We start from the raw sequence: 24385 nt of genomic DNA, 5'->3' as shown, positions 1-24385 counted from the left end.
ACTGTTGCCATAGGAGACAGCGATCCTACACATGCAGATGTGGCGTCTTGCTGGATGCCTTTCCCTGCATGGCTGTCCTCCTATTGAAGTCTCAGTGTCCTGGCCCTAACCCTCTCTTCCCCCCAAAAAATAAACTTTCTTTTGCATCCAAGAAGTGTCTGGCGCCCAATTACTTTATCCACCTTACACCCACCATGCCTCACAACCCACTACATACAGAAGGATGTCAGCTGTTCCTGGCCGTGGAGGTTCTCAGTAGATCGAAGGAGGCCTAGCCTTGCTACACTATTATTGTTTGGAGATCCTGTGACCCTCTCCTGTTTCAAGGTATTCAGCAATCATTTCTAAAAAGACATCCCCTAAACGGAGCCTGCGTTGTTGGTGTGATTGGGGCTGTGTCTGTGGCAGGCGGCCTCTGTACTACTTTGGGACCCCTGGACATATCCTCATCGGCCCTTCCAGGAGTAAGCGCTATAGACAAAAAGCAAACATATTAAACATCTCCTTCAAGTAATAGCTACAGTAGAGAGCACTAACAAATTGGAACACAAAATATGATTTAAAATCTTTATTTTTTTCTCAAATCCAAGGAAAGTAGAATAAGCTGGATGGGTAGCAAGTGGGCATTGAGGGAGCCCAGTCTTCTGGTTGGCTCTGGTGGGCTCCAGATCTCAGTTCTGGAGGTCAATTAGAACCATCGTTGAGGTGTTATTTGTTTGGATGGACACCCCAGTGAAAGCTGATGCTGTTCAGGACGTTGGAGTATCGCCCACTAATGTAGAGCAGTACATTGCCCTTAGTCTTCGGAAAATCATTGAAGCTTGTGCCTGATGGTTGCCCGACTTTGAATATCCTCCCGAAGTTTGTCACGAAGAGCAGCTCATTCACACATTTGGAGAACTTTCCCGACACCTGAATGATATTTTCATTGCTGTGCAGCAAGAACTCATGGAAGACACCACCATGGTCTCCCGAAAAAGGCGCCCAGTAGGTACCAAATTTGAAGTGAATCCTGGAGGAAAACATATGAAGAAGTGAACATCTTTGTTCATGCATCTACTTCCTGGACTGGGATGTTGGCTCAGAGATGACACAATCGTTTAAAGAGGAAGTAAACCCTGATGGGTTTTACTTCCTCATTATTTCCCTGCACAGGTAAAGCATAATGGGCTACTATACATCGCATAGTCGCCAACTATGTGTCACTTACCTGAAATAGCAGCCTGCGATGTCACTGTTGCCCCCCCCTAGCAGCGAGCGTCCATCTTCACCCCTCTTCCTTCTGGGGCTGCGAACTCCGGCTCTGTAACTGGCCGGAGCCGCGTGACGTCACTTCCGGGCATGCGCGTGGGAGCCACCAGTCACGGCATGACCCCTTTAGAAACGGCACGATCACCGTTTCTAAAGTGCGCCTGTGCCATAGACATAGTCTACGGAGAAACGGCTCTATTGTAAATATCTCCTATACCGTGAAGGTTTAGGAGGTATTTCCAGCACCTACAGGTAAGCCTTAATATAGGTTTACCTGTAGGTAAAAGTGATTATACAGGGTGTACAACCACTTTAATTCTTAGCACATGTGCATCTCTGGGCTGAGTTCACAAATGTCTCATACAGATCAGCCCCTGCTACAGCCTCTGACCCTGTGACATGCTCAGGGACGGATTTCCCACAAGGCCAACGAGGCCAGGCCTCAGGGCGGCAGTGGTGCAGGGGCGGCGCCGCTTCTGCTGCGACTTCTCGGCTTTCGCGACCGCCCCCCCCCCCGCACTAACATACAGTTATGTTACGCTGCCGGGTCCAGGAGGAGGTGGGAATGACACTGTGCGGCCGCGCTGGGCACTGGCAGATCCACGCTGAGCCGCTCGTTCTGTGTAAATGGACGGGCGGCTCTTCTATCATGGCTCTGCCTGTCTGCAGGGCTGTCTGAGTGGTGGACGTGGACGTGGACGTGGACGGAGCCCGGAATGAGTGTACTCACACACTACAGGACAGGTAAGACTGAGCAGCAACAATCTGTATGTCAGGTAGGTCAGTCATGTATGTCAGGTAGGTCAGTCATGTATGTCAGGTAGGTCAGTCATGTATATCAGTAGTCAGGCCAGTCATGTATGTCAGTAGGTACGTCAGTCATGTATGTCAGTAGTCAGGTCAGTCATGTATGTCAGGTAGGTCAGTCATGTATGTCAGTAGTCAGGTCAGTCATGTATGTCAGGTAGGTCAGTCATGTATGTCAGTAGGTAGGTCAGTCTTTTATGTGAGTAGTAAGGTCAGTCATGTATGTCAGTAGTCAGGCCAGTCATGTATGTCAGGTAGGTCAGTCATGTATGTCAGTAGTCAGGTCAGTCATGTTTGTCAGTAGTCAGGTCAGTCAGGTAGGTCAGCCATGTATGTCAGGTAGGTCAGTCATGTATGCCAGGTAGGTCAGTCATGCATGCCAGTAGTCAGGTCAGTCATGTATGTCAGTAGTCAGGTCAGCCATGTATGTCAGTAGTCAGGTCAGTCATGTATGTCAGTAGTCAGGTCAGTCAGGTAGGTCAGCCATGTATGTCAGGTAGGTCAGTCATGTATGTCAGGTAGGTCAGTCATGTATGCCAGTAGGTAAGTCAGTCATGTATGTCAGTAGTCAGGTCAGTCATGTATGTCAGTAGTCAGGTCAGTCCTGTATGTCAGTAGTCAGGTCAGTCAGGTAGGTCAGCCATGTATGTCAGGTAGGTCAGTCATGTATGTCAGGTAGGTCAGTCATGTATGTCAGTAGTCAGGTCAGTCATGTATTTCAGTAGTCAGGTCAGTCAGGTAGGTCAGCCATGTATGTCAGGTAGGTCAGTCATGTATGTCAGGTAGGTCAGTCATGTATATCAGTGGTCAGGTCAGTCATGTATGTCAGTAGGTAGGTCAGTCATGTATGTCAGGTAGGTCAGTCATGTATGACAGTAGGTAGGTCAGTCTTTTATGTGAGGAGTCAGGTCAGTCATGTATGTCAGTAGTCAGGTCAGTCATGTATGTCAGTAGTCAGGTCAGTCATGTATGTCAGTAGTCAGGTCAGTCAGGTAGGTCAGCCATGTATGTTAGGTAGGTCAGTCATGTATGTCAGTAGTCAGGTCAGCCATGTATGTCAGTAGTCAGGTCAGTCATGTATGTCAGTAGTCAGGTCAGTCAGGTAGGTCAGCCATGTATGTCAGGTAGGTCAGTCATGTATGTCAGGTAGGTCAGTCATGTATGCCAGTAGGTAAGTCAGTCATGTATGTCAGTAGTCAGGTCAGTCATGTATGTCAGTAGTCAGGTCAGTCCTGTATGTCAGTAGTCAGGTCAGTCAGGTAGGTCAGCCATGTATGTCAGGTAGGTCAGTCATGTATGCCAGTAGGTAAGTCAGTCATGTATGTCAGTAGTCAGGTCAGTCCTGTATGTCAGTAGTCAGATCAGTCAGGTAGGTCAGCCATGTATGTCAGGTAGGTCAGTCATGTATGTCAGGTAGGTCAGTCATGTATGTCAGTAGTCAGGTCAGTCATGTATTTCAGTAGTCAGGTCAGTCAGGTAGGTCAGCCATGTATGTCAGGTAGGTCAGTCATGTATGTCAGGTAGGTCAGTCATGTATATCAGTGGTCAGGTCAGTCATGTATGTCAGTAGGTAGGTCAGTCATGTATGTCAGGTAGGTCAGTCATGTATGACAGTAGGTAGGTCAGTCTTTTATGTGAGGAGTCAGGTCAGTCATGTATGTCAGTAGTCAGGTCAGTCATGTATGTCAGTAGTCAGGTCAGTCATGTATGTCAGTAGTCAGGTCAGTCAGGTAGGTCAGCCATGTATGTCAGGTAGGTCAGTCATGTATGTCAGTAGTCAGGTCAGCCATGTATGTCAGTAGTCAGGTCAGTCATGTTTGTCAGTAGTCAGGTCAGTCAGGTAGGTCAGCCATGTATGTCAGGTAGGTCAGTCATGTATGCCAGGTAGGTCAGTCATGCATGCCAGTAGTCAGGTCAGTCATGTATGTCAGTAGTCAGGTCAGCCATGTATGTCAGTAGTCAGGTCAGTCATGTATGTCAGTAGTCAGGTCAGTCAGGTAGGTCAGCCATGTATGTCAGGTAGGTCAGTCATGTATGTCAGGTAGGTCAGTCATGTATGCCAGTAGGTAGGTCAGTCATGTATGTCAGTAGTCAGGTCAGTCATGTATTTCAGTAGTCAGGTCAGTCAGGTAGGTCAGCCATGTATGTCAGGTAGGTCAGTCATGTATGTCAGGTAGGTCAGTCATGTATATCAGTGGTCAGGTCAGTCATGTATGTCAGTAGGTAGGTCAGTCATGTATGTCAGGTAGTTCAGTCATGTATGACAGTAGGTAGGTCAGTCTTTTATGTGAGGAGTCAGGTCAGTCATGTATGTCAGTAGTCAGGTCAGTCATGTATGTCAGGTAGGTCAGTCATGTATATCAGTAGGTAGGTCAGTCATGTATGTCAGTAGTCAGGTCAGCCATGTATGTCAGTAGTCAGGTCAGTCATGTATGTCAGTAGTCAGGTCAGTCATGTATGTCAGTAGTCAGGTCAGTCAGGTAGGTCAGCCATGTATGTCAGGTAGGTCAGTCATGTATGCCAGTAGTCAGGTCAGTCATGTATGTCAGTAGTCAGGTCAGTCATGTATGTCAGTAGTCAGGTCAGTCATGTATATCAGTAGTCAGGTCAGTCATGTATGTCAGTAGTCAGGTCAGTCATGTATGTCAGTAGTCAGGTCAGTCATGTATATCAGTAGTCAGGTCAGTCATGTATGTCAGTAGTCAGGTCAGTCATGTATGTCAGTAGTCAGGTCAGTCATGTATGTCAGTAGTCAGGTCAGTCATGTATATCAGTAGTCAGGTCAGTCATGTATGTCAGTAGTCAGGTCAGTCATGTATATCAGTAGTCAGGTCAGTCATGTATGTCAGTAGTCAGGTCAGTCATGTATGTCAGGTAGGTCAGTCATGTATGTCAGTAGTAAGGTCAGTCATGTATGTCAGTAGTCAGGTCAGTCATGTATGTCAGTAGGTAGGTCAGTCATGTATGTCAGTAGTCAGGTCAGTCATGTATGTCAGTAGTCAGGTCAGTCATGTATGTCAGTAGTCAGGTCAGTCATGTATGTCAGTAGTCAGGTCAGTCATGTATGTCAGTAGTCAGGTCAGTCATGTATCTCAGTAGTCAGGTCAGTCATGTATGTCAGTAGTCAGGTCAGTCATGTATGTCAGTAGTCAGGTCAGTCATGTATGTCAGTAGTCAGGTCAGTCATGTCTGTCAGTAGTCAGGTCAGTCATGTATGTCAGTAGTCAGGTCAGTCATGTATGTCAGTAGTCAGGTCAGTCATGTATGTCAGTAGTCAGGTCAGTCATGTATGTCAGTAGTCAGGTCAGTCATGTATGCCAGTAGGTAGGTCAGTCATGTATCTCAGTAGTCAGGTCAGTCATGTATGTCAGTAGTCAGGTCAGTCATGTATGTCAGTAGTCAGGTCAGTCATGTATATCAGTAGTCAGGTCAGTCATGTATCTCAGTAGTCAGGTCAATCATGTATGTCAGTAGTCAGGTCAGTCATGTATGTCAGTAGTCAGGTCAGTCATGTATGTCAGTAGTCAGGTCAGTCATGTATGTCAGTAGTCAGGTCAGTCATGTATCTCAGTAGTCAGGTCAATCATGTATGTCAGTAGTCAGGTCAGTCATGTATGTCAGTAGTCAGGTCAGTCATGTATGTCAGTAGTCAGGTCAGTCATGTATGTCAGTAGTCAGGTCAGTCATGTATGTCAGTGGGTAAATAAAGTGCAATAAAGTGATTTGTGAAACAGTCTCATTAAAGGGGTTGTAAAGGCAATTTTTTTTCTTTTTTTAAAATAACAAACATGTTATACTTACCTCCACTGTGCAGCTTGTTTTGCACAGAGTGGCCCCGAACCTGGTCTTCTGGGGTCCCTCAGCGCCTGTCTCGGCTCCTTCCCGCAAGAACTAACCCCCTTCATGCCAGCTCTCTCGCATATGGGTTAGTTCTTGTGGGCTCGCTCCCGTGATACAGCCGGCGGCTCACTGTATCACTCGGCCCCGCCCCCTGGCGCACCACATCATTGGATGTGATTGACAGCAGCGCGAGCCAATGCCTGCGCTGCTTTCAATCCATCCACTCTAGCCAATCAATGGCCAGGCTGAGTGGCGAAGAGGACGTCTGGGGCGAGCGCAGCAGGTGAAAATTGTAGGGAGTTTTTTACTGCTATAATCTTTAAAAGGCATTTTCTGCATTACAGAGTATTTTCAGTCTGTACAATTAAAGCCAGTTATTTTCAGTGTTCTCATGTGTGGAGATATGTTTTTAATTGATCTATTGTAGCAGTCATCGATAAAGGACGAGAATGGTGGTGTGTGTGTGTGTGTGTGGGGGGGGGCATTGAAGGACCAGGCCTTCGGGTGGCAAAGGGAGTAAATCCGGGCCTGGACATGCTGCTACAAAGTTACACTGTTGCAGCTTGATCACTGGGGGAGAGGGGGGGAGAGGAGACTGAGGAAATGCTTTCTTCTCCCTGCAGCAGACTGACATTATACGTTCTACTGAAATGTGCTGAAAAAGTTGTATGTATATAAAGTGTAGTAGAAAAGCTATAGTCAGACAAATCTTACCCATTCAGACAACTGGGACCCTCCCTGATGCGAATGGCTGTAATTGGCCCATGTTGTTGCTCATCGGAGAAGGAAAAAGCGTTGTCTCCATTGTCTCCATATGAGACTCCACTCTCTACAACAGTGAGATATAGGAGAGCAGTCAGGCAGGGGTCACCTACACATGAATGTGTATAATGTATCTGCAATTCTGCATGCATTCAGCTAGACCAGCTATGGTGAGACTTGGGGATGGGTGATGGCCATACTTGGGAATTTGCTGGAAATTACCTGGCAATGTTGGAATTTTGTTAACATTGCCAGGCAGTGTTAATTTCGTCGATAAAAATATTTTCATTGACTAAATTAACACCATTTTAGATGACTAAAATACGACTATAACTAAAAAAATTCAATGACTAAAATACGACTAAAACTAAAATGGCATCTTAGTCAAAAGACTATGACTAAAACTAAATCGAAATGCGACGTCAAAATTAATACTGTTAAAATTTAACACATAAGAATAAGAAGGGGGCATCTACTAAGCTCCTAAAAATAAAAAAAAAATAAAAAAGTAAGAAAAAGGCTTTTTTATACTCAAGTAATATGTGAAATGACATTACAGCCAATAGAGTTTACAGGTTTTTTTTCGTTCTTTTTTGTTGTTTTTTTATATTTCAAAGTTGCACTTCTGTTTATCAGAAAGCAATATTTTTTTTCTTTATGAATATTTGTATATTGAAATCATATCCCCTCTCAAGCGTCTCTTCTCCAGAGAGAATAAGTTCAGTGCTCACAACCTTTCCTCATAACTAAGATCCTCCAGACCCTTTATTAGCTTTGTTGCCCTTCTTTGTACTCGCTCCATTTCCAGTACATCCTTCCTGAGGACTGGTGCCCACAACTGGACAGCATACTCCAGGTGCGTCTGGACCAGAGTCTTGTAGAGTGGGAGAATTATCGTTTTATCTCTGGAGTTGACCCCCTTTTTAATGCATGCCAATATTCTGTTTGCTTTGTTAGCAGTAGCTTCAGGGCTGGACTGGGACCAAAATTTGGCCCTGGACTTCATCCAGACTGGCCTACTTTGACAGGTCTCTCCCATGCCCGCTTGCCACCCAAGCCCCCCCCCCCCCGCCCACTAGCCATTAGCCGTTCTACATTATTTCTCTTATAGGCAGTACCAGTGGGGAAGCTAGACATTATTTCACCTGGGGCAAAGAATCAGTTTGGCGCCCTCCCCCCCCAATGGGACAAGATTAGGCAGGAAAGTGAGGCCGCCCTCCTTCCAGATCGTATGATGAGCTTCTCAGTGTTGACTCCTGAGCATCATGTCTGTATTCAGGCGCGCTGCATAACTAGCCAGGGAGAGGAGGTGAGCACTGCGGGGGGGGGGGGACAGAGGACCGGAGGGAGGCAGCGGTCCAATGTCACTGAAATCGGCCCACTGAGCCATCGGCCCACCGGGAAACTCCCTGTAGTCCCAATGGCCAGTACATGCCTGAGTAGCTTGGCATTGCATGCCTACCATCTACTAGGACCCCCAGGTCCTTTTCCATCCTAGATTCCCCCAGAGGTTCTCCCCCCAGTGTATAGATTGAATTCATATTTTTGCCACCCAAATGCATTATTTTACATTTTTCTACATTGAACCTCATTTGCCATGTAGTTGCCCACCCCATTAATTTGTTCAGATCTTTTCCAAGGTTTCCACATCCTGCGGCGAAGTTATTGCCCTGCTTAGCTTAGTACCGTCTGCAAATACAGAGATTGAACTGTTTATCCCATCCTCCAGGTCGTTTATGAACAAAATAAATAGGATTGGTCCCAGAACAGAACCCTGGGGAACCCCACTACCCACCCCTGACCATTCTGAGTACTCCCCATTTATCACCACCCTCTGAACACGCCCTTGTAGCCAGTTTTCAATCCATGTACTCACCCTATGGTCCATGCCAACAGACCTTATTTTGTACAGTAAACGTTTATGGGGAACTGTGTCAAATGCTTTTGCAAAATCCAGATACACCACATCTACGGGCCTTCTTTTATCTAGCTGGCAACTCACCTCCTCATAGAAGATTAATAGATTGGTTTGGCAAGAATGATTCTTCATGAATCCATGCTGATTACTGCTAATCATACCGTTCTCATTACTAAAATCTTGTATATAGTCCCTTATCATCCCCTCCAAGAGTTTACATACTATTGATGTTAGGCTAACTGGTCTGTAATTCCCAGACATGTTTTTTGGGCCCTTTTTAAATATTGGTGCTACATTGGCTTTTCTCCAATCAGCTGGTACCATTCCAGTCAGTAGACTGTCTGTAAAAATTAGGAACAATGGTCTGGCAATTACTTGACCAAGTTCCCTAAGTACCCTCGGGTGCAAGCCATCTGTCGACTAAAGTACGACTAAAACTAAAATGGCATTTTCGTCAAAAGACTATGACTAAAACTAAATAGAAATTTGACTTTAAAGTTAACACTGTTGCCAGGTCATTGCCGGATCTTTAAGGCTGGGTTCACACTGGAGATCGCAGGAGTCCGGTGTGTCGCCATTCACCATTTCAGGTCCGATTTCAGACAGAATTTTTGGCTGAATTCGGACCTGAAATGGACCAAAAGATGCACAGGGCTCCTTTGCCATTCGCACCAGAGCCACTGGGGAGGTGTGTGAACCGGCTCCATAGAGAGCCGGTCACAATCATCTGCTATGCGAATTGGATGCAGGGAAATCCACATCCAATTCGCATCGGTGGGAACCCAGCCTGAAAGTCTTCAGACCTGGCCTGTTGTGAAATGTTTGTAAATTTGCTGCCATGGAGCCCAAGGGAAGGGAGGCATCTCTGATCATACTGTGATCTGAATAGAGAGATGTTGGGCTACTGGGGAACCCACCAGCCTGGACACCCCCAGAACTTCATTATAAAAAGACATGTGGAGTGGGGTCAGGTAGCTGGTGAGCTTGCAGGATGGCTGGACTCCCCTCAGCAACTGGCACTGGCTGGCTCCTTATATCTGCGGCCCAGATGCTATGCTTCTGCTGCAGGGGCATCCTACTACAGAGCTGGGGGCCCGGGAACCATTCAGGATCCAAGCATCACACGTACTTCCCCATCTGTGCTATTGTACTAGGCAGACATGTGGGAAACATTTCCCTCATGAGGGCTACAAACTCAATGGGTACACAGATCCTGAGCTAGCTGCAGAGACTGCCTGGGGACGAGGATGACAGCTGGTGGGTAGAGTACCCCAAGCTACAGGAGAAGAGGCAGAGACTGGGAACCATGTACAACTGGTACCAATACACTGGGGTGAGCCAAGAGCAACTTGCAAGGGCTGGCTTCTTCTACACTGGTAGGCACTGGGGGTACTGAGGGGACTATGTACTGGGGAACTTCACCTGAGAGATCGACTTTATAAATGCGACTACCAACCCTACAGTGTTCACAAAATAATGCTGTGCTAAGTAGTAGTGGTGTTCACTGACAGTGATGGGTGAGCTGTTTGGCCCCAAACAGTGCCCATTTGGGTGTTTGCTGAGCACCTGAACTTGCACTCGGCGGGATGTTTGCCTGCCGAGCGCCCCATAATGCACTGTGTGCTGCTCAGTGCTTTCTAGGGCCCTGATTGGCAAAGGCAATGCACCGCTGGTCAGGTGCAAGGCTTTGCTCGATTAGGCACAGAGCACTGTCAGAGCCCTGATTGGACAAAGTCATGATGAGTGTAGAGGTAGTGTAGAGTTAGTGTAGTGTGAGTGTAGTGTGAGCGTAGTATTATTGTAGTGTCAGTGTAGTGTTAGTGTAGTGTGAGTGTCGTGTGAGTGTAGTGTTAGTGTAGTGTTTGCCAAAGTTGTGGCAAAGTCGTACAAAGTAGTACTGCTCCCAAATCACAGCAAAATTGCGGCCGTAAAATCGTGCGACTTTGAGTTCGCACAAGTGTGAAAGGGGTCTTAGTGTAGTGTGAGTATAGTGTGAGTGTAGTGTGAGTGTAGTGTCAGTGTAATAGTGTGAGTATACTGTCAGTGTAGCATTCGTGTAGTGTTAGTGTAGTGTGAGTATAGTGTCAGTGTAGTGTGAGTGTAGTGTTAGTGTAGTGTCAGAATAGCATTCGTGAAGTGTTAGTGTAGTGTGAGTATAGTGTAAGTATAGTGTCAGTGTAGTGTTAGTGTAGTGTCAGTGTAGTGTTAGTGTAGTGTGATTGTAGTGTCAGTGTAGTGTCAGTGTAGCATTCGTGTTATGTTATTGTAGTGTGAGTATAGTGTCAGTGTAGTTTTAGTGTAGTGTAAGTGTAGTGTGAGTGTAGTGTTAGTGTAGTGTCAGTGTAGTTTTAGTGTAGCATTCATGTAGTGTCAGTGTAGTGTGAGTATAGTTTTAGTGTAGTGTTAGAATGGTAAAAAAAATTATAGAAAATAAAACAATAAAAACAAAAAAACAACTGACACTATCCACTGCCCTACTGACACCATCCTGCACATTCTACCCACCACCGTACACTCTGCATTGTACACTCCATAGTTAAAGTGGAGGGCCACCCTGAAAAAAAAAAACATTTGAAAAAAAAAAAAATTTAAACTTACCTGAACCCTTATTGCTAGGCAGTCTTCCTAATCTGCCTCTTCGTATTCCGCGGCGTGTCCTGTTCCTCGGTGAGCGGCTCCGTTGCCTTCTGGAAACTGTGTGTGTTCCCAGAAAACCACGGGGCCATTCACAGAGCGCCGCTAGAGCGTGCGCAGTAGGAAACTGGCAGTGAAGCCGCAAGGCTCCACTGCCTGTTTCCCTTAGTTAGGATGGCAGTGCCGGGTCCTGAGAGCCGAGGGACGGGTTGGCCTCGGGCAGCCGACATCGCGGGCACCCAGGACAGGTAAGTCTACTTATTTAAAGTCAGCAGTTACAGTGTTTGTAGCTGCTGACTTTAAAAATTTTTTTTCGCTGGCCAGAATCCCGCTTTATCATTACAACATTCTGTACTATGTAAGTCATCTCAGACTCTAACCACACCCCTTTAAGCCACGCCCAATATCTAGCACAATTTAAATCACGGCCACTGTGCGCCGTTGGTGCTCTAAGCGTGGCACTTTTTTTTTTTTTTCTCTTATCATTGCCTAAGGGCTGCTTTTGATCTTGCACACGGGCTCACTCATTTCATGATACACCCTTGTATGTGGAGGTGCATCATGTGCATTGGGAACATCTAAGCCCAGTGTAGAGTTTTCTGACATACATTTTTGATCCACTGATTTCCCAAGCAGGAAATTCACAGCACTCCTTTCCCCTTCTTCTCCTATAGAGATACCTTGGAGATAGAAGGATTCATACAGCAGGGGCCTGGAGATTTTTTTATTATATCTAGGATTGCACATATTGTCTACAAATTATGCAATAGGATCCACTGATAGGTCATACAACATATGTGTGGATGCAATATGTCGTCATATGCTGACCTTTAAGAGGAACTATACACATTTTTTTGTTTATGCAAGCTTTCCACATCACCTATTGGACACTCCAGTCTGTGTCTCATACACAACATTGAGGATATACCCTAAATTTTTTTTTAGGGGTGCTTCCTTGTGCAGCTGGGGGGGTAGTTTATAATTGGCCAATTATTATTTTATCTTGTGGTTTTTGGTATTGTTTGTGTTTTTTTTTTATATAATACAATTACATATGTATGGATATTCTGCCTAATTGTCTTTTAAGTCCCTCCACCTATGGATCTTGAGAGCATTATTATTATTTTAAGAGGGGCCGAGCCTCAGTCAGGTTTTTACTTTTTACTTTTTTACAATGCAAATAACTGACGGTAGTTTTTATAATTGATTGTGCTAATTAGCTGCTTCTGCCCTCCCGTATTCATTATTATAATGGACTGTTCACTATAACAGGGGATGCGTAGTAAGTTGTAATAACTCATGCTCACCAATAGATGCCGCTGTGGAGCCCAGCAGAAAGCACGCACACAGGAGAGTCAGCATCCTGGTCTTAGCAGTCATCACCTAGAGCCGCGCCTCTCAGCCGAAACAGTAAATTCTTCCAAAACCTTCTGTGCGGCAACAGTAAAAAGAAAAAAAAAAAAAAATAAACTCATGCAAAAAAAATATGGGAATGCAAAATATCATTAGAAATTGTGAGTTACTGTAATTCAAATAGACACAAAACTAAACGCATTTTGGGGTTGATTTGCTAAAACCCGGAGAGTGCATACTCTGGGGCAGCTCTGCATAAAAACCAATCGGCATCCAGGTTTTATTGTCAAAGCTTAACTGAACAATCTGAAGTTAGAAGCTGATTGGCTGCCGTGCACAGCTGCACCAGATTCTGAGTGCTCCAGTTTTTGTAAATATTCCCTTTAAAGGATAAGTTCACCTTTGGGAACATGTTACATGTTCCACCTGTTTTTAGAGTAACATGTCCCCAATGCTGCAGCCCCTGCTCCATCCCCCTCCCCCTGTCCTTGTGACAGCAGTAGAGGGAGAAGTTCCCCTTACTAGCTGTCACTTTTTGAAATCAGCTCGGCCCTGCGGGGCTCCACCTACACAGCCGCGTCATTCATTCACACAGCTCTTAGTAGTTCATTGATTCTTCCTGTCAGTGTACCTGGGGATGTACAGGCACTCAGATCTGCAGGAGATCTGCATGGCACCAGCGGTCTGCTGATGGCTGGTGCAATACTTTACAGGCTCCTAATATAAAAAAAATAATAAATGCACATTTTTTTTACCTGCAAAAATGTGCATTTATTTATTTATTTTTAAAGTGAACTTATCCTTTAATTCTATTTAAAGCTTAATATTTTTCTCATTCTCTCTCCCCCTTTTTTCCCCTGTTGGGTCTGTCCATCCGCACTTTTGTTAATTCTACATTGAGAATAGGTTTGCACAAGTCGTGCATTAGCAAAGAATGCTGCTTTAAAGTTGTATTAAAGCCTCAGTATTTTAAACCTTAAAGCGGAGTTCCGCAGAAAAAAAAAAAAAAAAAATTAAAGTCAGCATCTACAAATACTGCAGCTGCTGACTTTTAAAATAAGGACACTTACCGTATATACTGGAGTATAAGTCAACCCGAATAAGCCGAGGCACCTAATTTTACCACAAAAAACTGGGATAACCTATTGACTCGAGTATAAGCCTAGGGTGAGAAATGCGCAGCTACTGTAAGTGGAAAAGAGGGTCAACAATGCCCATTTGCAGCCTCACTGAGCTCATTTGCAGCCTCACTGTGCCCATTTGCAGCCATAGGTCCCCCGAGCTTCAAACTCGGTAGTTAAGGGTTCCTAGATGCCCCCTAGCTGCAGCCAAAATTTGGAGTCTCTGGACCCAAAGGGTCCCGAAATGAGATTGCTGCAGATGGACACAGTTGACTGATTTTGGGGCCCCGTATCTCAAGGCCACTTAGCGCTAGGCACCCCAAATTTGGGGTGCAAACCCAGTGGAACCAACACCACAATATATCCAAAGCTGGGGTTCATAGCACCAAGTGGCCCTGAGATACAGGGCCCCAAAAATCAGTTCAGAAAATGTCAAGCACTTTTCTGCAGCAGAGAATGACATTTCCTGAACCGATTTGGGGCCCCATATCTCAGGACAACTTGGTGCTAGGAACCCCAGCTTTAGATATGTTGTGGTTCTCGTTCCACTGAGTTTGCACAAAGTGGCCCGAAATACGGTGCCCCAAAATCGGTTCGGTAAATGAAATTTTATGCTGCAGAAAAGTGCTTGACTCCAGTATAAGCCGAGGGGGGCACTTTCAGCACAAAAAAATGTGCTGAAAAACTCGGCTTATACTTGAGTATATACGGTACCTGTCCCTCGGCTCCTGGGTGGAGACGCCGGCATCTTCAGTAAGGGAATCAGGAAGTGAAGCTTTGCGGCTTCACAGCCTGGTTCCCTACTGCGCATGCGCGAGTCACGCTGCAAGTCCTCCCTGGTCCCTGCTGTCTTCTGGGACCTGTGTGTTTCTCAGAAGATGGAGGAGGGGGGGCCGGACATGGCGGAGATCGCCGCAGGTTCTATCGCTGGAAGTGGGAGCAAATACCTGTATTAGACAGGTATCTTCTCCCCCCTGAAAGGTGCCAAATGTGACACCGGAGGGAGGGGGGGACCGGATAAGCGGAATTTCCATTTTTGGGTGGAACTCCGCTTTAACCGCTTCCTGACCAGCGTACGCTGATATACATCGGCAGAATGGCACTGGTGGGCAAAAGGGCGTACAGGTACGTGCCATTTAAGCAGCAGTGCCCGCTGCGGTCTCCATGACCGTGGGTCCCACGGACTTGATGCCCGCCGGGTGCCCGCGTTCGTGTCACGGAGAGGTAGAATTGGGAGATGCTTTTGTAAACAGAGCATTTCCCCGTTCTGCCCAGTGACATGACAGAGATCACTACTCCCTGTCATCGGTGCGGTGATCACTGTTATGTGTGTTGAAGCCCCTTCCCCCCACAGTTAGAATCACTCCCTAGGACACACTTAACCCCTTCATCGCCCCCCTAGTGGTTAACCCCTTCACTACCAGTGTCATTTACACAGTAATCAATGCATTTTTATAGCACTGATCGCTGTATAAATGACAATGGTCCCAAAATAGTGTCAAAAGTGTCCAATGTTTCCGCCATAATGTCGCAGTCCCAATAAAAATCGCAGATCGCCGCCATAATAAAAAAAAAATTAATAATAAAAATGCCATAAATCTATCCCCTAGTCGCTATAAATTTTGTGCAAACCAATCAATATATGCGCATTGCGATTTTTTTTTTAACAAAAATATGTAGAAGAATACATATTGGCCTAAACTGAGGAAAAAATAGTTTTTTATATATATTTTTTGGGGATATTTACTATAGCAAAAAGTAAAAAATATTGGGTTTTTTTTTCAAAATTGTCGCTCTTTTATTGTTTATAGCGCAAAAAATAAAAACCGCAGAGGCGATCAAATACCACCAAAAGAAAGCTCCATTTGTGGGGGAAAAGAGGATGTCAATTTTGTTTGGGTGCAACGTCGCACGACCGCGCAACTGTCAGTTAAAGCGACGCAGTGCCGAATCGCAAAAAGTGCTATGGTCAGGAAGGGGGTAAAATCTTCCGGGGCTGAAGCGGTTAACATTCTTAAGTAAACTTACAATACAATTCTTACCACCAGCACTGGCAGTTTCAAACTATCAATGCTGTTGGCTCCTGCTCTCTCAGTGCTGCTTCACTGAACTTCTGGTCATCATATGACAGAATTAAAGGATAAGTTCACTTTTTGGGAAAAAAATAATAAATGCACCTTTATTATGCAAACATTCCCATAGACACACTCCTAAACCTTGTGGACGGCCTTCTTAGAAGAGTAGAATCTGTTATAGCTGCAAACTGTGGACCAACCCAATATTGAACCCTACGGACTAAGACTGGGATGCCATTAAAGTTCATATGCATGTAAAGGCAGGTGTCCCAATACTTTTGTAATATAGTGTATATCACTCTATAAATCATAAAAACCCTGTACAAGATTCTGCCACAGACTATGTAGCCATAACTCACCTTTCGTTCCTGGTCACTGGATGAATCTATCTTCCCTTCTACCGGTATATATACAGTATAGCTCAGTGTGTATATAGACACATTGATTGCAACATTTTTTCTAAATTCACAAGAACTCTCTGGTGTCAGATAATATTTCACTTCAATGACGCCACATTAACTCCTTCCATACCCCACTCGCCTGTTCTTGGTCAGTCATGTCATGTGTGAAGGGGAGCTGAAAGGTGTAGATAAAGTTAACATATTAGGTAATATGTAGCTTTAATTTATGCTTTTTAGTTGTCTTATTAAACATATTCTGCCCTTCACCCTCCTAATAAACCTTTCCGTAATGTATTCAGTTGAGGGTTAGGGGTTGCATTGAGGGTTATGCTTTAGGTTAAGGGTTAGGGGTATGGTTATGGATTAGGATGATGGTTAGGGGTTGGGTCGAGGGTTATGGATTAGGTTGAGGGTTAGGGGCAGTGGGGTAACTAGAACCTTCAGAGCCCCTGTGTGCAAGAAACAATGAGGGGGACTCCTGACCCCTGGCTGGGGCCCTTTCCACTAAGCCCAGTGGTGGAACGCCAGGGCCTGGTCGCAAATGCGACCTTTGTGACCCTGGTAGTTCCGCCACTTGTGTCAGTAGTTTTTTATTTTATTTTATTATTATTTTTTTTTTTACCATTTTATTTTATTATTCTTTGCTTTTACAATATTATTTTTCACAATTTTTTAGGAGCCCCGTTTGGGGGCTTTCATGAGATATCAGGGGTCTAAAGAGACCTCTGATGTTTCACCTTTGAGACAGAGAAAGGAGCAGTCCTCAATCACCTTCTCTGCAGCCTCAGCTTTACAGAATTAATGGACAGGAATACCTCTGCACAGAACTTCCCATTCATTCACAAACTGAAACACAGTAAACACAGACTATTTATTCAGACAAGGAAGGGGCCGGTAGATGACACATTTACCGGCCCCTTCCCTTTACTCCCCATCCTGACAGCATCCTGACAGCATCCCGGGATAAGGGGGGCCAGAGGAGACCACAGGAGGACCAGGAGAGAGGACAGGGGCCCGGGGGAGCACTAAAAAGCTGGATAGGCGGGGCAGAAGGGGTGGTGGCATATAGAGGAACCAATCCTCTCCTTTCTGCAGCTGCTGAATGCCTGCAGGAGGGAAAGGAGGAGAAGTGACCATTCAGCAGCTGAAGGAGGAAGGGGATCAGTTCCTCTATATTGAGCCCCTCCTATCCAGGTGTACAGGGGCTGCCCGGGGCCCCCCTGAGCATGGGGCCGGGTCGCAGTTGCGTCCCCCCTAGGTACACCCCTGGTTAGGGGTATGGTTGAGGATTAGGTTGAGGGTTAAGGGTTGCATTGAGGGTTATGGGTTAGGGTGTTGGTTAGAGGTTGGGTTCAGGGTTATGGATTAGTTTGAGGGTTAGAAACCACTCTCCTGTTCTATATTCCAATCCTAATTTCCCACAATGCATAAATAAATATTATAATCTTCTTTTTTGGGCGCCATTTTGGTTGGAGAGAGAGCATCTGATTACATCTGAGAGCATAATGGAGCCCGTCATTTTGGAAAGCGATGAGGCCATCCTGCTGCTAGAGAGTCCCGGAGCCAAAGAAAGGAGAGAAATAGGCGTAGGGACAGCATGACATGGCTGGACGGCACAGTGGCCGCTTTAAGATCAGGTTTTCCCCTTTTAGAAAAGGGGAGGGGGCTGTGTGAGTGCGTCGCTCAGAGCTCGAGAAAGGAAAGGAGAAGGGGAAGTGACGTCAATCGTAAGAGCGGAGGAGGAAGCGATTCCCACCCACCCGCCCTGGAGTTGGTTGAAAAGGGGGTAGAGGACAAGTCAGGATGACCGGCTGTGTTGGGTCGATGGAGAAGGAGAAGTTAGAGGTTATATGTATGGAACATGTTGTACCCATCCATGGGATGGGGGTGGTTTCTGGTACCCATCCATGAAAGGATGGGGGGTTGTTTCTGGTACCCATCCATAAAAGGATGGGAGTTGTTTCTGGTACCCATCCATAAAAGGATGGGGGTTGTTTCTGGTACCCATCCATAAAAGGATGGGGGTTGTTTCTGGTACCCATCCATGAAAGGATGGGGGCTTGTTTCTGGTACCCATCCATGAAAGAATGGGGGTTGTTTTTGGTACCCATCCACAAAAGGATGGGGGTTGTGTCTGGTACCCATCCATGAAAGGATGGGGGTTGTTGTTGGTACCCATCCATGAAAAGGATGGGGGTTGTTTATGGTACTTTCAGGTTACAAGGGGGTTAACCTGGAAGGGTTAAAAAGGGTAGGTCACTGCGAAGGTTGGGTATTGCCTCAGAGTCAGGGGTTTCCGACTGGAGGCCTAAAGTTAAAGGAGGTTGTTCGCAGTGACCAATCTATGTTGCTTCCCGCTATGACACTAAAAAGTATATATTGAAATTTTAATGGTTATTTATATTATAATATTATAATTGGTTAATAAATAGGCCGTCAAGGCCATTTACTCCAAAACCTTGTCAAGTCATTTGTAAAGGGGTTTGGAGGGGAGGGGAAGTTGTTGGGGACAAAAAGGTATCAGGAGACTGGGCTTAAGTCCTACATATGTCATGTGTTACGGAGGCTGAGGAGATGGAGACAGCTGGAGGAGGAGAGAAGCAGCTGTCATCGGTTCTGGACACATCCTATAAAATCCCAGCATTTCTATGCGGGGTATTTTGCAAATATGTATGCACAACTTCGCAATTATCCCGATACATTTTTCATCCTTCACACGCATGTCTGTTCCTGCATTTGATGACCTTTTGGAGAGGCCCGGACCAAGAACATCGCCTTGTGACAATCAGGTATGTTACATTTTATAATATGTTATCATGAAAAATGTATAGATTATTTAGTTTAGTTATTTATTTTTGTTTATTGCATTATCAGTTTTTTTGGGGAAAATTTTACTATATTTAAACAATGTTTATAATTATATGGTTTCACCCTTTTTCTTTAGCTGTTCCTGATGAGGCCTTCGGACTGGCTGGTAACTGAATGAGGCCATACAGTAATTAAGGCCTAAACCACAAGAAGAAAGTTTCCAACTACCGTTATGTTACTAATTTTGTTTCGTTATGAAATTTGTTTAGTTTGGTTTAGTTTAGGTTAAAATTCCCTTCATTTATTAATTTTCTAATGAATTAGAACTTTTCAGAATGTTTAGAATTTGGATCGGTCGAAAAATGATGGACCGATTTGAATTCTGTGTGAAGAAATAGCAGGTTGTTAAGCAGCGGGCCGGAAAGCCGGCCACCCGCGTCCTTAACAACCATCATCTGTCAGTGGGCTTCCCCACTGACAGATAAATGTAAAGGTAAAGAATGCTGGCAATTGCCCGGCAATAGAAAAATTAAAAAGAAAAACGGCGTTGAGTCCCCCCCCAGTCCATACCAGGTCCTTCGGATCTGGTATGGATTTTAAGGGGAACGCCACACCAACATTTTTTAAAAAAACAGCGTGGGGTCCCCCCAAAATCCATACCAGACCCTTATCCAAGCATGTGACCTGGCAGGTCAGGAAGGGGAAGACGAACGAGTGCCCCCCCCTCCTGAATCATACATGCCACATGCCCTCAATATGGGCAGGTGGGTGCTTTGGGGCAGGGGGGCTATGCGCCCCCCCTCAAAGCACCTTGTCCCTGTGTTAATGGGGACAAAGGCCTGGGCTGTGGTTGTCGGGGTCTGCGGGTGGGGGGCTTATCAGAACCACGTGACGTCAGAAGGGGGCAGTGTCAGGGAGTGACATACAAGGCTGGCCCTGCCCCTTGCCTGTATGTAGCGGTACCCCCGTGAGGGCTGCTATTAGACCCTGTACCCCACTGATTACCTCGACTCTGTAAATCCTCCATCACCTCTGACACTCTGGGTTCAGTCATCTTACCAACTGTACTAATAATGAGAGACTCACACAATATTAACAAAACAGTTCAAGTTTGTTCCTGTATTAGTGAGAACACAGAAATAAGTATATTTCAACACTGCAATATGAAAAAGGCACACTTATATGAACACTATGGCTTTATTGATGAAAAAGGCAATATAATGGTTTAAAGCCCTCTTCAGGCTGTAAGTGAACACAGATCAACACAGTATGCATACCTCCCAACTGTCCCTGATTTCGAGGGACTGTCCCTGATTTGTCCCTCTGTCCCTCATTCCTCCTCATTTGTCCCTCATTTTGGTCTGATATATATATATATATATATATATATATATATATATATATATAAAATGCACTTTTTATCTATCAAAAAGTGTTTTCCAGTGCTAAACCTTTCATCTGATTTCTAAATTGCTGCATTTGTAAATTCCAAAAGCCGATATAAAGGAATAGTAGTGGTAAAAAAAAGCACTTGTGGGTTTAACCAATCTTGTTTTGTTTTGTACAATTCTCTTTTAAGGGGGCGTGGCAAGGGGTGTGTCCTATGCCTGCATACTTTTGCTGATAGGTGTCCCTCATTCCCATCTCAAAAAGTTGGGAGGTATGCAGTATGATTCAGATTCAATTAGATATTAACCCAATCACAAAAACCTATGTGAACAGGTCAGAAGAGGGGTAGAAAACTGACACTGTATTTCCTATGTCAGGCTCACTCCCTTCTGTCTCCTCCAACCCACAGGCCATTAAGAATTTCACAGCATGAAAAGAACAATATGCAAACTATCATATTCAAATTGGCTGGCTCCCTTAAATAGAGTCCAAATGGGCTAGAGCAGATGAAGAAAGGATAATAAAAGGGTGGAAGGGTTATTCCTTGAAATCCAGATGTCTTCAGCGAGCTTTATTGTAATGTGATTACTATTAAGGTAATCCTTGATTTTAGGGTATAGCAAAATTTGGCTCAACTTTAGGGTTTCCTTATGTTACTTAAATCTCTTCTTGTATGATCATAGTGGTGTTGTATCCAGTAACAGAAGCAATAATGTGAACAAGGCATAGATGTCTGCTTACAGTGTTTGTTATGGTATAAGAACTGACTTTTCAGTGGCACTACAAGTACCATCAAGCAGAGCTGAGTAAATGATGTCTGTAAGGAATGTCTTATAGCAACTAAATGGACTATGCCCGCTCACCACACAGGACTCAGATACAGCTGGCAACGATGTAGGTGATGAAGAAGACTCTATCAGGAACTATCTCTGTATCCTGGTTCTGGGAAATGGCATCCGCCGTGCTGTGCTATGGCCTACTCGGATCTGAAGTGCAGGCATCTCTGGATAACCGGGAACAACCTCCGGTTCGCTGTAAGGGAGAAGCGATGCTGTCCACAGAGATCCCCCTGGGTATAGCTGGACGGCTCTCCACTGTTTAGGCCGTGAATCACAGCAGCTCACTGTCACACAGACCTCCTGCTGGCAGAGTCAATCGGCATCCCAAGAGAGCGATGCAGGCTGCGACCAGCCCTTTTAAAATCCTCTCCATTCTGTCCTCTCAGCATTCTGGTAGTTGTAGTTCAGTCCTGCTGGCATTGAAGCTTCAGCATTCTGAACTACATATCCCACAATGCTTTGCTCTAAGTTTTGCCAAAAGAAAAAGGAAATGACACATAGAGTCCAGACAACACTAGAGGTAGACAACTCCACATTAATAACACTACGCAATGTCTCTGAATTGCAGGCATAATAGGGCATACGACTGGTAGCCTCTTAGGAGGCGAAGCGTTTTTTGCCTTTTTTCTTTTTTGCGGGTCCGGCGGGCGGTGCGATTGATGATAGATATACCTTGAGGGACTTATCAAAAACGTATTTTGTAGTTTTTACTTTTTGACACTTTTTTGGTGTCAATACTCATTCACATGGGGGAGCGGGATCTGGTGGCCCCCTTGTCAAACACTCTATTTTCATAATATTATATTATATTATTTTATAATAAATAAATAAATAATTCATTGACTGAGTAGATATATAATGCATATGTGGACCACCATAGAAACCATATCTAATTAGCTGTTCTTAGAACCAATGTTAATAAAAGAATAAATATATGTCATTAAATCCACTAATTTATAATGAGACCATATATCATTCTAGTCATGATAGTGGCTAACATCCCACTTGAGGTTGAGGCCAGAAGGGATATGGGTCTGGGGCTGATGGATCCAAAAAAACCTCCCTTCGGCACAACATTCGGAAGACAAACCCCCCCTTCCCCCTTTTGGGCACACACACCTTTTCTATAACTTGGACCTTCATGGCCGTGATATTACCTTCATGACACTCTCTGAGATGTTTGGCTATATTGTTTCCCTTTTTGGCCACACTGTGAATATGTTCATAAAAACGGTCTCTCATCCGTCTCGTAGTACGGCCCACATATTGGCCATAACATGTCACAGGTAACCAAGTATATAACATAATTAGTATTACAGTTATAAAAGGACCTGATCTCATATTCTCTTTGGTTAGAGAACGCTTGAAACATGTTGCCCCCCCAGAATATGACTACAGCAAGGGCAACATGATAACCATGACCCACACCTAAAGTTACCCTTAAAATAAGCCATGTAATTGATTGAGATTTGTCTCTATTATCGTAAAAACTGGTTGATAATGAGTGCCCTTCTAGGTACTATATTAATACCATTCTGGATTCTGCAATATGTTGGCACATGTGTTATCCATATAAAGAATTGGCAGATATTTACTATTGATAGCACAAACCTCACTTAATTCATTACTAAGAGGAATGGCCAGAGTTAATTTATTTTTATATGGATCCATTTTCTTGATCACGTTGAAATTTAATAACCCCCCACCTTATTTTTAGGAATATTGAGGGCTCTATTAAGCATCCAACTTGGGTAACCCCTGTCTAAAAAGAGCTTATACAGAGCACTAGACTCTTTATCAAATTGTAAATCATTACTACAAATCCGTTTTAAGCGCAAGAATTGTCCTACGGGGATACCTTTGATAGTATGTTTGGGATGTCCTGACTGGGCTGAAAGTAGCGTATTCCCAGATAAAGGTTTCCTATTTAAAGTAGTGCTCACTTCCAATCCTTCGCCTGTAAGGCAAACATCTAGATAACACATCTCCCTAGGGTTCGCCACCCCTGTAAATGACAGGTTTTTATTATTGTCATTAAGGTAACTCAAAAGAGGGTCAAGCAAGTCTCTGCCATTGGTGACCACCTTCAGGAGGTCATCAATGTATCTCAAATACAGTGCAATACGAGGTCTAAAGGGTTCTCCACCCCAAAGATGAGGGACCACTACCCACCAACCCATGTACAGGTTGGCCAGGGTGGGTAATATGTGCAGGAGAGGAGTGCGGACTGTATGGCGTTGGGTAGTATGTGCAGGAGAGGAGTGTGGAGTGTATGGCAGTGGGTAGTATGTGCAGAAAAAGAGTGTGGTCTGTATGGCGGTAGGTAGTATATACAGGAGAGGAGTGCAGAGTGTATGGCGGTGGGTAATATGTATGGGGAAAGGAGTGCAGAGTATATGGAGGTGGGTAGTATATACAGGAGAGGAGTGTGGAGTGTATAGCGGTTCGTGGTATGTGCAGGGAGAGGAATGTGGACTGTATGGAGGTGGGTAGTATATACAGAAGAGGAGTGCAGTGGGTAGTATGTGCAGGGAGAGGCATGCGGAGTGTTTTGCGGGGGGATTATGTGCAGGAGAGGAGTGCTGAGTGTATGGCAGTGGGTAGTATGTACAGGAGAGGAGTGTGGCGTGTATTGCGGAGTGTAGTATGTGCAGGAAAAGAGTACGGACTGTATGGAGGTGGGTATTATGTGCAGGAGAGGAGTGCTGAGTGTATGGCGGCGGGTAGTATATACAGGAGAGGAGTGCGGAGTGTATGGCGGTGAGTAGTATGTGCAGGAGAGGAGTGCAGAGTATATGGCGGCGGGTAGTATACACAGGAGAGGAGTGCAGAGTGTATAGCGGTGGGTAGTATGTGCAGGAGAGGAGTACAGAGTGTATGGCGGTGGGTAGTATATACAGGAGAGGAGTGTGGAGTGTATGGCGGTAGGTAGTATATACAGGAGAGGAGTGCAGAGTATATGGCGGCTGGTAGTATATACAGGAGAGGAGTGCGGAGTGTATGGCGGTGGGTAGTATGTGCAGGGAGAGGCGTGCGGAGTGTATGGCGGTGGGTAGATGGTACAGGAGAGGAGTGCGGAGTGTATGGCGGTGGGTAGTATGTGCAGGAGAGGAGTGTGGAGTGTATGGCAGTGGGTAGTATGTGCAGAAAAAGAGTGTGGTCTGTATGGCGGTAGGTAGTATATACA

At 45.1% G+C, this 24385-nt stretch overlaps 1 protein-coding gene across 2 annotated transcripts; it reads right to left on the bottom strand.

Moving 5' to 3' along the window:
• Positions 1 to 553: 553 nt before the first annotated feature.
• LOC141147600 (zymogen granule membrane protein 16-like) lies at positions 554 to 16298 on the bottom strand. Of its 2 annotated transcripts, none has more exons than XM_073634831.1 (4): positions 16121 to 16298; positions 12520 to 12639; positions 6613 to 6727; positions 554 to 1012 (listed from the first exon to the last, which is right to left on the bottom strand). In XM_073634831.1, the coding sequence occupies exons 2-4, from the start codon at positions 12590 to 12592 to the stop codon at positions 709 to 711; spliced, it is 492 nt and encodes a 163-aa protein (XP_073490932.1). In that variant the 5' UTR covers positions 12593 to 12639; positions 16121 to 16298; the 3' UTR covers positions 554 to 708. The 2 variants fall into 2 exon arrangements, with proteins under 2 accessions (XP_073490932.1, XP_073490931.1); XM_073634830.1 differs by having other exon boundaries at positions 12520 to 12642; positions 16121 to 16295.
• Between the last annotated feature and the right edge of the window lie 8087 nt (positions 16299 to 24385).

The sequence above is a fragment of the Aquarana catesbeiana genome, linkage group LG06 (genome assembly GCF_042186555.1).
Source record: "Aquarana catesbeiana isolate 2022-GZ linkage group LG06, ASM4218655v1, whole genome shotgun sequence".
Classification (NCBI taxonomy): domain Eukaryota; kingdom Metazoa; phylum Chordata; class Amphibia; order Anura; family Ranidae; genus Aquarana; species Aquarana catesbeiana.
The sequence above is the reverse complement of the archived record's forward strand: the minus strand, read 5'-3'. Positions and strand labels throughout refer to the sequence as shown.

What these genes read in the sequence shown, in the direction of transcription:
- LOC141147600 (XM_073634831.1), bottom strand. Translation starts at nt 12,592, where the DNA reads ATGACTGCTAAGACCAGGATGCTGACTCTCCTGTGTGCGTGCTTTCTG. An exon ending in CTCCACAGCGGCATCTATTG is followed by an intron (nt 6,728 to 12,519) that starts GTGAGCATGAGT and finishes TCACTGTTGTAG; the next exon opens with AGAGTGGAGTCTCATATGGA. An exon ending in GGTCCCAGTTGTCTGAATGG is followed by an intron (nt 1,013 to 6,612) that starts GTAAGATTTGTC and finishes GTTTTCCTCCAG; the next exon opens with GATTCACTTCAAATTTGGTA.